Below are 16,978 nucleotides of genomic sequence, written 5' to 3'. Positions count from 1 at the left end.
ATCAGCAGAGACAGGAGAACAATGACAGGTCACACCTCTATACACAGCTGATAATATAACACATGACCCACCAATAACGATAGGCAATGTCACAGCTAACGCTGCTTCTTCTCCTTTTACAATAACCTTAATAAAAAAAATGGGAGAATGAACCGGGTGTCTTGCCGCGCTGTCACCAAAGAAATCAATGTTGATAAGTTATTCCATGTGTTTATCCTTTGTACAGGTCAACGCGTTGATTTGTTTGGTGATAGCATGGCAAGACACCCGGTTCATTCTTAGGTCTTTTATTGATTCTTTCGGGGCTGCAGCTGTTTGTTTGTATACAACGCGATTACAGTTGTGACTATAACAACCCTTTTAGGTGAGTTTTTTACTTATATTAGCCTGTTGCTCTACCTTGTAAGACCCTATTGTGCTTTCTTTCCATAGTCTTATCTCCTTTACAATAACCTTTGAACACACTCATTAGATAATTCAATTCAAAAGATAGGATGGGAGTCAGATCATTTCTATGTACATGTATTGTTTCCTGAAACAACAGGAAGTCAGAGTCTGAAAAAAAAATCCCCAGTGACCAGTGTGAGAATTACAAGAGTCCCATATTTTATGTTTATAAGTACTTATAATGTGGAAAAAAAACATTTTCAGAATTTAAAAAAACAAACATTTAACACAAATGCCTATTTTAAACACTGGACACCTTCTGACAATATCTTCCCTTTAAATAAGCAAGACATTCATCTAACTTTACTTGAATAGGCAGTAACTCTTGTCTATTATCCACTAATGATAATCTGATGTATGTCTGCAAAAATGAACTGATAGGATAAAGAATTACAGTTTAACAATATAAACATGCAACACAGGTATCCAACACAGACCAAATGTTTAAAAAATGTTCCCCTATCCCGCACATTGTTTAGTCTAGTGTGATGGAAGCTGCGTCAGTCACATGTGGTTACACAAGACTGTCTCTGTGATAACCTTTGTTCCCAATCTGTAGAACATCCATAGACTGTACACACACTATACACATCATATACAATCACTGCACACTTACTGGCCACAGACCACACTGCAATGACTTATTAAGCTTTATTATATGTGCTCACTATGTCCGTTTTTTCTAAGTAAAGTGTCCCTGTCAGCTCTTATCTCCAGGGCTGATACCAGACTGTGAAGATGTCTCCTAGGCAGTATTTCCCTGACACAGGATCTGCCCCTATTTCTGCATCTGCACTCAGTTTACTATAGCTTTGGTATTTGTTTATGCTATCAGATTACTTGTCTTTTTGCCCATTCAGCATGACTGCAGGCACTATTTAAGTGGTACTAAAGGGTATACTTTATGAGTATGCTTCCAATATGACACCACTGACTGAGATGGTTGAAGGACTATTTCTGCTCCTTGGCTTGGCATAGGACACCACAGTAATCATTTTTATAAAGGTAGTGACAAACAAATAAATAAGTCTACATGATAAAAAAAAGTCTTACTCCTAAGGTAAACATGTTACAAACTGATACTGATTAGTGATGAGCGAGCACTACCTTGTTGGGATGTTTGGTACTCGTAAGGAGCAGTTGGACACTTGGACAGGCTAGACTCATGTACCAAGTATAATGGAAGTCAATGGGGAAGATATTCTAGCAAAATGCTTGAGCTTCCCATTGACTTCCATTGTTTTGGTACACGAGTTGAGCCCATCCAAGTGTACAACTGCTCCTTATGACTACTGAGCACCCAAGCATGGCAGCACTCGCTCATCACTAATACTGATCTATATGGGTGGCACAGAGCTCAGTGGTTAGCGCTGGGGTCCTGGGTTCAAATCCCACCAAGGATAACATCTGCAAAGAGTTTGTATGTTCTCCCCGTTGTTGCGTGGGTTTCCTCCGAGGTCTCCGGTTTCCTTCACACTCCAAAGACATATAGATAGGGAATTTAGTTTGTGAGCCCCAATGGTGACAGTGTTGCTGATGTATGTAAAGCGCTATGGAATTAATTGCGCTATATAAGTGAGTAAATGATTATTATTATTATTGACTGATACAAAATCATCTTTGGCTTTTTCTCAGCAGTTGTACTCCATAGTGGCCACATGGGGGCAGTGATTAGCTACTTGTATCCAATGGTTGCTAACTCCTGTATCTCATCCAATTCTCGGAGTAAGTCACATTCAGCCACTCACTCCAGGTTCAGTAGTTTATCATTTATCATGCTCAGCATCAGTATGTCACAGCTGGAATTATATCTGTCAGGAGTCATGGGAGAAAAGTTGTTAACTGGAATAAAAAATTACTTATACATTGATTTATGATATTTGCCTGCAGCTTTCCTAGAAGTAGAACAGAAGGAACAATCTTCAAATGACAGACAAGGAGCGCACACTTTCAATTCCACTTTGCATTGATAAAGCACAGTAAAAAAAACATTCTGCAGAACAGTATATATTATATATGTCTATATGGGTGATGGCTTTATAAGTGAAATTACACACGACCTGTTGTGTTTCCAGATTTATATGTTCTAGTAAATATTTATAGTCCCCATAACTTAAGGATTCTATAGCTTGTTATACTCTGCGTTGTGCCATCTTTATTCATCCGGGAAATAACCAAATTCCTCTCATATTCCTCCTGGAATTAACTTGACAACTGGGTTTTACAGTTTTTTCCAATGAGGTGTATAGTCTGATATTGTCCAAATAATGTGAACAGTAGAGGAATGGGACCATCCACATGTTATTTCCAGGAAGACTAACAGATAAATGGCATAGTACAAGGATATGGGCTGCAGACTTACCAACATCTAATATGAATTATTAGGGGACTTTACGCCATCCCCATTCTCCTACATTTCCCAGGAATGTACCCAATGGGCACCTATTTGGGTTTGATAAACTCTGACCCCTTTTTTGGCAGATTCATAAAACTATCCTGGAAAAATCGAAACTGTTGGAATTGTTATTTTAAGGGAAATACTGTTTGTCAAAATCTGAAATTACACAGCAGTAAATGTATCCACTGTCATGATGGTAAAATCTGCTGTGTTTTTCTGAGAATCATGTACCGTTGTAGCAGAGCTGTGATAGTACAGCAGGTTTATCTGAAATGTTATTGAACACAAACCAATGATATGTCTGCCCCTACCACAGTGTAATATTCCAAATGTGTTCTGTCTGACGACAAACTGAGCTCTGCTACATCCATAGAAGAAATCTGTAAACTTGGGTTTGTGTTTCCAAAATTTGACAAAGCATAGAATTTTTTTAAGCCTAGTCTAAATTTAAAACAATATTCGTCCTTGAGGGTTGAAGTTATATATGAAATATTATGAGAAGTACCTATCCATTCAGTCCCAGTGACCACACCATGTATCACTTTTATCTGCATAGTCTTTTAGTACTACAGAAATGTGTGCGCTGTAATAAAGAAGGTGCTTACGTTATCATCCAGCATGCAAGAAGGTGTATTCGATGGCTTACCCTGAGAGATCACTGCCTCTGGCCTGGGCTTGACCAGCAATAGCGTCCATAATGGCATCCTGGGAATACATGCTGATTGGGGTGTTATATTGGGCATGAATTATTGTGGCTTTGCCTCCAGGACCCTTCACCTCAATAGGCTTGTGGGTAGAGAGGGCCGAGTCCTTCAGGACATTGGGGTTGAATCGTTCCACAAACTCAGAGCTGAGAGGAGGTGAAGTGAGTTGTGAATGGTGCAAAAGGGAAAAAGAATAAAAAAAAGGTGATTGTGATCAAGATACGCTATAGATGACTGATCCGCGGAGATCTCGGTTACATTTCATAGGGGTTATCGCATGCAATGATGGTGCACACAACACACAAAAAGTTAAATGATTCCAAACTGGAGATGAAAACTATAAAACATGAAGGCATACCGCATAAGAGGGGTCTGCCGGCTGTATGATTGATAGTTTTGACCCCATTCCATGGTCTTGTTGAAGTGTATTGTCATTCTCCATAACCATGATTAGCAATGATGGACTAACACATTCCTACAATTTATAGCTGGAGTACTCTTTTAGAAGCCCACTTTTTACAGACTGGTCAAATATGTCACGCACTGGTTTCCACAACAAAAACATCTTGATCCCAGTTCATTAAAATAACCATAGTCAGAATATTTAAAGGGAAACGAAAGGTGACATTTGCTGTACAATAAAATTGAACCATAAGCATGCAATCCTATCTGTGGGCAGCAATATGGACCAGGAGGAGCTGAGCGGACTGGTATCTAGTTTTGCTGAAAGAGGATACCTTGTAATTCATTCATTTCCATCCCCTTTCAGGCCAGGATTCCAGAGGGCGGTCTCATTAGTAATTTATAGCTATGCATATATAGCTGTTAATCAGTGAGTAGTGCTGTCCCCTGCTCTACAAAGCCCAGACTGCAAAGAAAATGACATGAATGAAATCAAGTTATATTGAATCTTTCTCTACAAATGACATAAGTCTGCTCAGCTACTCCCGCTGCCTACTGATCAGCAGGGCTGTATTTGCCATTATGGAGGTTTGGGGGCAGGTTGTCAGGAGTGGCACTTGGAACTAGGATTTTTTTTAATATATTTATTTTCATATCCTTCCACCTGTTTTCTAGCAGGACCATGTCTCCTGGAGGAGGGAGGTCAGGAAGGCAGGTTTCAATGCCCTCTGTGCACATTGATCAGTCAGCACCAAGCAGCAGGGAAGAGACAGCGAGGAACACATCTCCTGCAGACCGGATGTGTTATGTGCACTGCTCTGATTGGTGGAGAAGCAGGTCACTGACTAACGCAGCACCAATCAGAGCTCAGTACACAGATACAAAGTTTGCTATGACTGGTCAGCGCCCCAGGACCACCCCCACAGTACCACCACCTGGAGGACAGGTCCACTCATATGGAAATGCTACAGAATTTCAATATTTACTTTCAGAAAAATCTGCAGCTGTTTAAAGTACAAGGTTTCATGGATGAAATGTGAGCAGATCTCATCCACGTGCTGCAATATTTTACTGCCCTGTAGATGACCTGTGATGTGGATTTTTAGTTTTGAAGGATGTCAGATTTTTACCTTGGATTTCACCCATTCCAATCTGTAAGGGGAAAATCCATATTAAATTCGGGAGCAAAACCACAGAAAAATTCATGCTACATATATGGATTTTGCTGTGGATTCACTGTGAATTGGGTTGGGTTTTCCATGCTATGTCCATATCCACATGTGTGAATATATTCAGTGAAGGTAGGTGCCTCTGGAAAAACATGTTTTGTAGCTATTTTTAATAGCCCATGTCACCTATAACTCATTGTAAATAATTAGGACTTCTGTGATTTAATTTACTTAGCCTCTTAATAATATGTCCAGTCAGCAGTGTGGTCGGTACATGGTCACCATACCCAATGTGTTGGTAATTTTGGTAACATTGCGTTGAAGGGGTTGTACTGGATTTAAAAAAAAAAAAATTGCTCACCATAAAGTCATCTGATAGTGCATAGTTTTTATTTATTATGCTGCAGCAATCACGAGTCATCTGACCACTGCAGCCCATCACTGGCCTCAGCAGTGAATTCTGCATAGTGTGCACTGCATTGCCCAACAACTCGAGGAACACTGCCCACACTACCAAACACGAGGACCTGCCTTTTGCTGTCCATTGACACATTGCCAAGGAAAATAGAGCAAAATGTTTATTAAATTTCTATCTGAAAGTTAACAATTAGTGATAAGCGAGCACTACCATGCTCAGGTGCTCGGTACTCGAAACGAGCAGTCAGACGCTCGGATGGGTGAGAATTGAGTACTGAGTATAATGGAAGTAAATGGGGAAGTCTAGTATTTTTCCGGAAAAAGTCTCAAGTTTCCCATTGACTTTCATTATACTTGCTGGACAAGGAGTGATGTCTAGTAGTGACTCTCACACACAATGCAGCTATGTCTTGTGTAAAAGTCACTGATTGTGTCACTGATAATGAGTATTTTTATGACGATATGAAAATTATCACTGATCTTTTAGTCTTCATATGGCAAAATGTGACAACGAACTAACCTGTGTAAATAAGGGTAGGGGAGGTTGCCTCATTATCATAAATGAGTAATTTACAAATTGTAAGTAAATGGGGCAACTTTGCACTCTACCTCTTATGAAAAATTCTCAGTTTTCAAGAAAAGAGGATTTTTAATTCTATAGTTCCCTGCACATGGTTTTGTGGCCACAAATAAGCCATAGCAGTGGACGGTCTCCTCGGCAAGAGGGCACCTTTACAAGCTGTTTGTTATATAGCTTACAATCATTATTATGTAGCTGGCTGCTTGGCCGTATCTGGCCAGCTTCCCTGCCCTAAGTTCTTCCTTCCATGATGCCTATTTCTTGCAGCATGGGAGAGAGTACAGTTTGGGCAGCGGGTCTGAACTATCAATAGGAAGCACAGAAGATTAATATAAAACATGAGACTATCCCTTTAATGGGGGTGTATTGAGGATTAATGTAAATGCAGCCCTGCTGAGCAGACTGCATATTCAATGTCACTTGTATTGTTCCCTACAAGGAACTATTTAAAATTAGGAGAGGCTGACTATGATCATCTTTAATGGGGTCACCAATAAGACTCTGCCCTTCATGATTATTACTTTATTTCCCATATATCAAGCTTTGAGAGCCTGTAGTAACATTTACATATATTTGCAGGACTCTTCCTGAGCTGATGGACATTCAGCTGTATTGTCACATGTACAGTCAGGTTTACTCTTCCCCATTAATTTAATAAGATGATGCCTTAAAGCTCGGAAAAGCACAAAACACAATTTTACAGTCTTCAGTATATTTAAATATACAAGTTGAAGATATTTATGCAAACATTCTGGTCACGATGTCTTGAAAATATTTACTGGTATTAGTAAGTTATGTGCTTGAATGGGTTATCCCAGCGTGTAAAAACTTGTTTCAGTATTTTTGGAATAATTCAATATGTTAAATTAACAAATATACTTAAAATATGATAGGTACCCCGGTGCCTCTATTTCAGCACTGATTTACTTCCCTTCTGGGTTTGTTGCAACTGAGAAAGGGAGCTTTTCCAATTCTTTGTATCAGCAATTCACTAGTAACGTGCTTAAAATATGCTGGCTGTCCAGCTTAGGGCATTAGCTATACCAACAACCTTCTCTGTCATGCTTAAAAAAAATATCTGTCTTCAGGTTTTTGCTGTGTAATCCAAGGACAGCATGTTGTTAGGGTTAAAACATAGGTTTCAGTAATGTGTCTCTTGTCAAGTTGTGTGCTGTTGTTTACTTGCAACAATTGTTTTAGCACCAGGAGCTTATTATTGCTCTGACTGTGCATGAGCTATGGTCCAACACGCCCCCTCCTGTAATAAACAGCTCACTGTCTACCTTGAATATAGAGAGCCTGGTGTGGGCATGGTTAGGTTTCTCAGCTTTGCTACATGCTAAATCTAAAAGCTCTGATTGTGTCAGAACCGCTGTACCCAGTAAACTAAGCGATACATCTTTTGATTCAGGGTCATTTTCCCTACACTATGCTGGACTCAGCTGAAGTAGCAAAAACCTGCTGACAGAAGAAGGGGGCTTCCATAGCAAAACAACTGATCCAGAAAACCAGCTACCTGCAAGCACATCAATAGTTGCATGCTGACACATTAATAATGGGGGAACTCAGTTTTTTTGTAGAAACACAAGTGAAGCAAGCCAGCACTGATATAGGGACACCAGGGTCATCTAAATCAAAGACTGCAGTCTGTTGGTGGGTCTATACGGCAACCATTACTCATAAAGGGATGCAGATAGAGTTGCCTAACTCAGTACAAGTCAGAAGATTGTTAATCTGCTGTCGTGTTCTATACCAGTGGAATTTTAGTTTTCTTACTTGGCAATCATTTTTGCCTTTAGAATGTTCAACAAATATGATCAGAATTGGCCGAACTTTATTAGTGGCTTCAAAATGTTATTTTATGTATAAATTGTAAACCCCATATTATTTTTCCATTCAATAATGCATTCTCTACTTGGTGGAAAATGAGACTTCATGCCCATTTACCTTCATGGAGAAGTAACAGATTATTCCAAGCATAAATATTTATACTTGCAAAGGAAACTTCTATTAACACCATTAGTACACGTGTGGAGAGATCTATCCATAAAATGCCAGACTGCAAACTGTGTAGTATGTTAATTATTACATTATTTATATTTAGTCAATCTTTAATGTCAGCGACACCAATTTCTTTTCATCTTTGTGAATTTTACAACCTTAGCACATTGACACATTGATTCACAGAAGTTGTCATTCTAGATGCAGCTGAATACAGTTGTATGCAGTTTATTATATTACACGCTGTAGAAAACAAAGCAGCAAAAGCACAACGTGTTTAGTGCATAAAAAACATGTTTTCCGCCACATTTTCTCACTGATCTTAATGAGAGGGCATGGTGTAGTCAGATGCTCCTGATTCATGAAGAGGTGTCCACCTCCCCATGAATTAGGAACATCTCACAAGTGTATGCGTCTTTGTGTACCACTCCAGAAATTTTACACCACTCTCTGTCTGGTGTAAGATTTCTGACATAGCACCACAGGTGGTCGTGAATTTGTGACACCCCACAGTTACCACATTACACTCCACCTTCACCCTTTTGGCATAGCTTGTAAAAACTGTTGTGAAAAGGACAAAAGTTGCTACAATTTTGCGCAAGTCTGAATTGAACAAAATTTACCAACTCTTCAAAGTAATTTATTCCAGAATTCTGGTGAAATTGCTTTAAAAGGGATGTTCACTACTAAAACAAGCCCTTCTCATTCCTTACGTTTGGCTCTATTTTATTAAAAAAAAAAAACAACTTATACTCACCTCCGATGCTGGTGCGGTTTCAGCAGTATTCGTGCTCGTGTTCCCAGGGTTTACATGAGGTTGTGGCAATATACGAGCCTTGCGACCAATCAACACCATCTTCTCTTTCAATGCCTTTAGATGTGCAACAATCAACAGCAAATGGGTGGTCACTTGCAGCTCTCAACCCCTATTGAGTACGCAAACGTCTGAAGGCAAGGAGAGAGAAGCCAATGGTGATTGGTCGTGAGGCTCGCATGATTTTACAACCTCACCTGAACCCTGGGAATGTGAGTGCTGATACTGCTGGAATGGCAGCAGCTCGGGAGGTGAGAATAAGCTTTTTTATTTTAATAAGCCCACAAATAGGGAATGAGAAGGGGTTGTCCTAGTGGACAAATCTTTAATGAATAAAGACTTTAGTGTAAAAGGGTTCTCCACTGATAAAGACCTTTAAAGAGAGAGCAAGGCTTCAATCTTTGATCCTAGAGACCTTCAGGTTATTTCTTTTCCAAACACCCCATGTACATGCTGACCAAAGGCACGAGCTACACAAGCACACAAATCCAAAAAAGAGAAAGCAACACTCTTATACTAACTTGGCAACAGTGTTGGCTATAACCTGTAGAGGCAAAGAAGAAACATAAAGTAAATAGAATAAAGTAAATAAAAACACAAAATGGTCATATCTGTATGTTAGAATCAAGAAAACATTGATTCATACTGGTGAGTCTTCTCTTTAACTGCAAGAAGCTGTGACTAAGCCATTACATTGCTGAGGGTCAAAACAACGTAAAATAAGAATCGAGGTAGGACCTTAAATACTTCATAAATAAAAATAATTCAGAAGCAGAAAATGTTGGGGTTTTTTTTCTCCTAGTACTGGTTTATACTATTACGCCTCCATTCCTCAACCATCTTTTGAATAGTGCATGACCTTGGGATTGTTTCCATTGAAGGAAGAGTTTGTTAGTTTTACATCACTGAAAAGGAAGGACTTAACCCCCTTAACACTTGCAATTTATGTTTGTATACTACATCACTTTGTGTTCTCCAATGTTTTTAGAGACATAGAATGTTTTTGTTTTTTTTCCTCTTAGGGGTTGTCCTTTCTAAATCCAGAGGTCTGTAGTCACTCTATATGACTTCAGACTTGTGAATCCTCACATTCCATACACTGTGCACATTGAGAATTCACCGGTGTTAGAGAAGCTGAGTGCTTACAAAGAAGGGTCCTCAACATGCTGCCAGGAACATAAGTATAGGATGTACAGAGGAGCCTGAGGAGGCACACAAGATTCTCTGACCTTCACCCCAATGAGGAAACGAATACTACAAATAGCGCTTTTTATATGGGGAATCCTGTAAAAGAATTTGCATTTTAGTACTTCACCACTGTAAGGAACTGTGGCTATACCTGGATTGAATCAGTGGAAACATGAGATGGTCAATCCTTAGTCCAAGGCAGAGGGGAATGAGCATATGAGTTTGCTAGTAAAACCCTGCAATATGTGAGCTCATTCGGCTCATTATCTTTTGACCTCATTAGGCCGCTCTGTTCTATGGGCCTTTACCTTCTAAAACATAAAATATCACCAAATAAAAAAAAAAAAAATCAAATTTACAACATTTAATAAAGTTTATGGTTGAATTGTTCACACTGCATATGTTTGATCAGTGGGGCACTATGGGTGTGTTCTTCATGGCTCATATGTCGAACCTATTCTAATTTGGACCCAACCTTAGTCAGGCCTAAATGTAATTACCAATTACCATATGTGGCCATATTGCAAATTTTGCTAGCAATCCTTAAAGAGCTTGTTGAGGATTAAAAAATCCTGGCTGAGGTTGGGGGCAAATACCAAACATAATAAAGTAATACATGTGTCACTGTTTTTGTAGAAAAAAGGCTAACAAGTCTTTCTAATCCTGGAAATCCTCTTTAAATTGTAGTGATGGATGGATTCATTAGCTTCTCCTGACATCTGAACAGGTTATCATCTATGGAACATACTAAACTGAGTGCCAAGTAACGTTAGGCAGCGACCACTGAGCTGCAGAGAGGCTCTAAAGGCACACAATGATTGTCTGTAGAGAGTCTCTTGGTGTAAGAGCCAATATTTAAGTGATCACACTGTATGGTAGCATTTGACATAAAGACTCGTGACATTAACTAAAGCTTAAATGCTGTTCATAGTCATCCACAAATAGAAGAGGAAAACAACTGTATTGCTAAAATATAGCTATGAGCAATAGACAGAAAATGTGAGGATTACTCGTTTATCCAGTAAGACTTATAGAGGTGTTATGGCTGCTGGCTGACCCTGAAAAGTATTTTTGAGAGTCATTTCCACCAAGGACTGTATGATATGTTAAGCCTCAGTATTCCATTGCGAGTATTCTACGTGACAGGCGGTATTACTATACTTTTTCCCTGTACAGTAAGTATAAAAATACAAAACTAATAGTTGCCTTGACTTTAATTATTTAATGAGAGTTCTAATTTCAGGTAATTTGGAGTTGTCTCCTGAAATGTGTACCCTGGGGTGTGAACATTTAAGAATATACCCCTCGATGGGGCTGAAATCCTTCTCCCTCTGATAGTATAGATCAATAGACTAATAGATCAAAGAGCTAGTTCTTTCCCTAGTTCTGATTTGTTTGTATTTTGTGCTATTGATTGTATTGTGAAGCTGATAATCTCATTGTATATTATATACCTGAAATCTCATAATTGCTAATGTAAGTGTTAAGATATGTATGGGTTATATGATCTATCCTGATGTATACTACTACTGTTGCCAGTTTTATTTTATATACATCCTTCAATAAAACAAGTTTAAAAAAAAAAAAAAGAATATACCCCTAGAAAAAAAGCCAGCGGACTACAATGCAATAAAGCAGGGGGCTTGCATATAGGGGCAGTGGGTATCTCAGTAGTAATGACTAAAGGTATGAGCACATGACATCTTTTTTCAGGTTCATGTGGAGAAACCACTAAACAAAGGACAAAAGAATAAACATAGTGTGCATAGGTATATTCTTTTGTTACTTTTTTTAACAGCTTTAGGCATTGAAAGCCATGAAGCTGCTAACAGAACTGACCTGTACATTTTCTATATGGAATAAACAAAAAAAAGGAGACTGCAAAGCCACCACAAAAGCCATCCAGAAAGACGTGCCCAAACACAGCTGGTGCTTCCAAACACAACTCTGTTTCTGCTTCAAAAACAATGCAAGTACGCTGTTATCTTAAAAAAGATTGTGTGCACATTCACTAAGGAGACCAAAAAGTTCTGTACTAAATAAGGCCTCTTTCACACGTTCGTGAAAAACCACGCACGTTTTTCATGGACATATCAGAGGTGTGTTTTGCCTTCCATGAGCCATGTGTATTGCCTACGTGTGTTCTCCGTGTGTTATCCGTGATAACACACGGAAAATGGGAACTTTATACTCACCTGTCCCTGGCGTCGCTGTCCGTGGTGCTGATCTTCGGTCTCCGGTCCTGCCGACTCCTCGCTGCTGCTGCTTCCGGCCGCAGTGAAGTGAATATTCAATTAGCATAATGAGCGCCTGTCGGCAGCAAGTGACAGCAGCGGCAGAGACTGCAGCGCTGGAGAAGGCGAGTAAAGTTTTGTTTTTTTCTCAAAGACACATGTCTTTTTTCTGGTGCGTGTCACACGGAACACATCCGTGTGGTCCGTTTGTGTTACGTGTGACCCGTTTGCGTTCCGTGTGACACCCGTGGTGTCGGAGAGAAAACGGACATGTTGCCGTGAGAAACACATGGACACACATGTACGGAACGGACACACGTTCCGTGCATAAATACATACGTGTATCCAATCCATTGGAGTATCTAGGTCTACATGTGTACGTGTCTCCGGTACGTGAGAAAACTGACCAAACATGTACCGGAGGCACGTACGTGTGAAAGAGGCCTAAAACAACCCCAGTATTATAAATGTGCAGGACTTGGCCCTGCAAGCTTCAGGTCGTAAAGCATTCCCAAATAGGTAGCTGCTAATGGTAGGCATATCATGTGCACTTTTATAATAGTGTCATATCCAATGTATACAGCATCATAATGCACCAGCACTAAATACTGTACTTAGACCTCATTCACATATCAGTATTCCATCAATATTTTGCCAAAACCATGAGAGTCTCCCCCGTCCCAAACACAGGACAGGTGTCAATCTTTCAATTTTAGTTTTTTCTGTAAGTGCCACTCCTGGATTTTGCATAAAATGATGAATAATACTGATGTGTGAATGAGGCCTTAGTGTTCAGTCCTCTACAGAACATGCATAATGCAGAAGTGGCATTTTTTTGAGAATTAGTTTTTTTTGGTTTTCTGAGATTGCAAAACAATTGTTTTAGAAAGTACATGCTGTAAAAGACAATGTAATTCCAAAAAAACCCAACCAAAAACATCTCTCATCCAAAGCTGCTTCATTACTTCATGCTGCCTCTATATTACCCTGCGGATATCACCTGCTGTCTACCCAAAATTTTAAAGAAGCAGCATGCACAGGAAAAAAGTTTGTCTTCTGTTTAGAGGTTTATTTTAACTTCCATAGTTTCATACATCCATATGAGGCATTTTGGCTATTATCTCTAGCCTTTATCAAATACTGCATACAAATGTTTCACATAATGCAATTTAAATACTATAGAAGGCGTTATCCAAGTCACAGATGAGACTCATTATCATAATTAGACATCTCAAATGCTAATACAATCACCTTTATGTTAATACCATTTAATTTAACATGACAGTCTAAATAAAACAGTGTGTCAGTTATACAAAGTATGTCAACATTTTCAATGATATACAAAGTGACAAGTTGTCATTAAATGCTATAAAAGGATAAACCTCCTATAGTATTTAAACTGCATTATGTGAAACTGGCATACAGTTTGTGCAGGAAGGCCTTTAAGCACATAACAAGGTATGAGCTTCTTATGGAGTACCTTTATATAGAGTTCCAGCCCCTGCACACACTCAACAACACCCCCTGAGAAAGAGGTGACAAATCAATGGCAAACATCTGTAGCGAATTTGATAATTCCTTCACCTCTAACCCAGAAGAACGAACAAACTGTTTATCAATAATGTTTCCCCCAAATTGTATTAGCCTTCCCCTGGTTTGCATTACATAACCACACTGTTAACTGGAAAACCCAAGATATAATTAAATGGAGGACATATTGTAAAGAACACCATCTAGGAACCTGTATTTTGGCGGTTATCTCTAGTCTTCCGGATACTCTCTCAGATTTTTGTGATGTTTTTTCTGAGAAGGGTTGTCAGGAGCTGCCGCCGCATATACCTTGTGAATGCACCATATGGATGAGGACGGGCAAATTGCCAAAGAGCAGACTGTGTAACTTGTCTGGCCCTGAGACATTAGCTTTCAAATAGTATATAGTGGAGAGTTTGGCTAAAGGGCACATCAGACCATCCACATCTCCAGTGGCTTCTGTTTTTTTCTTTGGTAAATGTAAGGATAGTGGATTATGGCCATGCCTGGACTTTCATGAGCTCATTCAGAAAACACTTTGTGATCCATGTACCCTGCCACTCGTTCCTGACCTATTTAATCAGCTTGCCGAAGCTAAATTGTTCTCTTGCCCTTATCGGGGCTTATAATCTGATCCGGGTCAGACAAGGGGATGAATGGAAAACAGTGTTTAATACGCCAGAGGGTCATTTCGAAAATCTGGTGATGCCATTCAGTCAAACCAATGTGTTTTCTCATCTGTTAGGGAAATTTGTAATCATTTACCTTGATGACATTTTCGTATATTCACTGGATTTTGGGTCTCGTTTGGAACATTTCAGACAAGCATTAAAGATTCTCAAAGTGAATAAATTGTGCTCTAAGCTAGAAAAATGTTTATGACTATTGGATGGTGGGGAGCTGAGGTTCCTAAGCTGTCCATCAAGCTAGGAGGTCCTATGCTATCCCTAAACTCAGAGATACACCTGATGGTGGAGAGGCCTGAGTCTTCTTTTCCCTCACCCCAGGGAGGGACAGGACAGGAGTGAGATAAAACCCACAGATAAAGACAGAGAAGGGAAAACCAAAACTCTGTCACACAGAACACACACAAAGGTAAAGAGATTCAGTAGGAAAAAAAAAAAGAGCGGGAAAGAAGCTAAAAAACAACAGGGGTAAATTCCACAACCGCACCAAGTAAAAAGCACAACCCTTCACTAGAAAGCCTGGGACATCACACCTCACAGACTAACATAGACAAACTATAGCTGGCATGGGTGAAAGGATTCAACCAGCATGAATAGGAGGAGAGCAGATGTAATAGGTCTCTCCACAACATGTAATCATACAAGCAACAGACCAGCAGAGATAACTCTTGCTAACCTGCCTATGAATCAGCACACAGCAGGTCAACCCTGAAGTCTTCCTGTGTTGATTCCAGACACTAGAGAAACCATAGGGCACTGTCATATTCTGGAATCTAGACAGAGACCGATGCCACCATGACAGTTGGCAAAGTTTGTGCAAAACTTTGTGTGACAACTGGGGTGGAGGCACAGAAGAGGCAAGGTTTTCTCAGGTGAGTGAAGTGTTTTGATATTGAGCTACTACAAGAAACTGTGTTAATCTGTAAAAAGAGTGAATAAGGAATGGAATGATGTGCAGTGAAAGTGTTCAATGGTAGATGGCAGCATATGTGTATACTCAATTGATCCAGTCTTTTGGCAAGTGGAGAAAATGTGTTCTTGCTGAATTTATCAAATAAGCCACAAACCCTTTTTCGTCACTTGTAAAATATGTATAAACTAAAAGCCATAAAAATCTTCCTACGATGACTATCTATCTATCTACAGTTGAAGCCAGAAGTTTACATACACTATCTAAAAAGACACATCTGCATGTTTTTCTCACTATCCGACATGAAATAAGAATAAACCTTTCCTGTTTTAGGTCAATTAGGAACCAAAATTATTTGTAACAAGAGGAAAAAGAAAAAGGTTTTAAGGAAAACTATTTGCCAAATGCCAGAATAATGAGAGAGAGAGAGAAAGAGAATGGACATTCCCATCTTGTTTGTACTTGCGTATAATTGTATGTATAGATGAACAAGGCACCTTCAGGTATCTGTAAATTGCACCCAAGGATGAACCAGACTTGTGCAAGTCCACAATTTTCTTCCTGAGATCTTGGCTGACTTCTTTTCACTTCCCCATGATGCTGCACAAAGAAGTGTGTTTCAGGTGTGCATTAAAACACATCCACAGGTGTGTCACTAATTTACTCAGATGTCGTCAATAAACCGATCAGAAGCTTTCAAAGACATGATGACATCATCATATGGGCTGTCCCATATTATTTAAAGGCATAGTACTCTTAGTGTATGTAAACTTTTGACTTTGCAGAAAGTAATAAAACGCCTTAAAACATTCTATCTCTCTCTCTTTCTCTCTCTCTCATTATTTTGGCATTTGGCAAATATAAATATAATAAATAAATAAATATATAAATAGTATATATAATAGTTTATATAAATATAAATAGTTTTGGTTCCTAAGTGACCTAAAACAGGAAAGGTTTATTCTGATTTCATGTCAGATAGTGAGAAAAACATGTATATGTGTTTTTTTAGGTAGTGTATGTAAACGTCTGGTTTCAAATGTATGTATCCCATCCTGGTATTTACATCCCCCATCCTGGTAAATATGTCCACCATCCTGGGCACCTTTCTGGTTTCAACTCTATCTATCTATCTATCTATCTATCTACCTATCTATCTATCTATCTATCTATCTATCTATCTATTTATCTATCGATCTATCGATCTATCTATCTATCTAGATGAAACAAAGAAGGTAGCACTCCAAAATGAACAAAAAAATGTTGACTTTATTAGCCACCTGGGTAATAAAGTCCATATTTGTTTGGTTTATTTGGAAGCACTGCCTTCTTTTTTCCATCTAATTATTGCCATTGGAGAAAGCCTTTTTGCAGCGCTCCGCACCCATTATACTATGTATTTTTGTGCTGCTCCAGTCTTTTAACTATTTATCTGTCCTCTGAACATAAATATAACACAACACTTGTTTTTTCTCCCTGAAAATTTTAGAGTGGCCTT

General features: G+C 39.1%; 1 protein-coding gene across 5 annotated transcripts in view; it reads right to left on the bottom strand.

The window, feature by feature from the left end:
- The window catches only part of LDB3 (LIM domain binding 3), a 282,469-nt gene that overhangs the window by 134,918 nt on the left and 130,573 nt on the right, over positions 1–16,978 (bottom strand). For 3 of the 5 annotated variants that reach the window (XM_075348995.1, XM_075348997.1, XM_075348996.1), the window contains one exon: positions 9,454–9,476. In XM_075348995.1, coding sequence (XP_075205110.1) covers positions 9,454–9,476 — 23 coding nt within the window. Of the gene's footprint in view, positions 1–3,491; positions 3,696–9,453; positions 9,477–16,978 lie in introns of all 5 variants that reach the window. The other 2 variants (XM_075348999.1, XM_075348998.1) reach the window with 1 other exon arrangement.

The sequence above is a fragment of the Anomaloglossus baeobatrachus genome, chromosome 5 (genome assembly GCF_048569485.1).
Source record: "Anomaloglossus baeobatrachus isolate aAnoBae1 chromosome 5, aAnoBae1.hap1, whole genome shotgun sequence".
Lineage (NCBI taxonomy): Eukaryota > Metazoa > Chordata > Amphibia > Anura > Aromobatidae > Anomaloglossus > Anomaloglossus baeobatrachus.
Note: the sequence above shows the minus strand (reverse complement) of the source record. Positions and strands in the feature narration are given on the sequence as shown.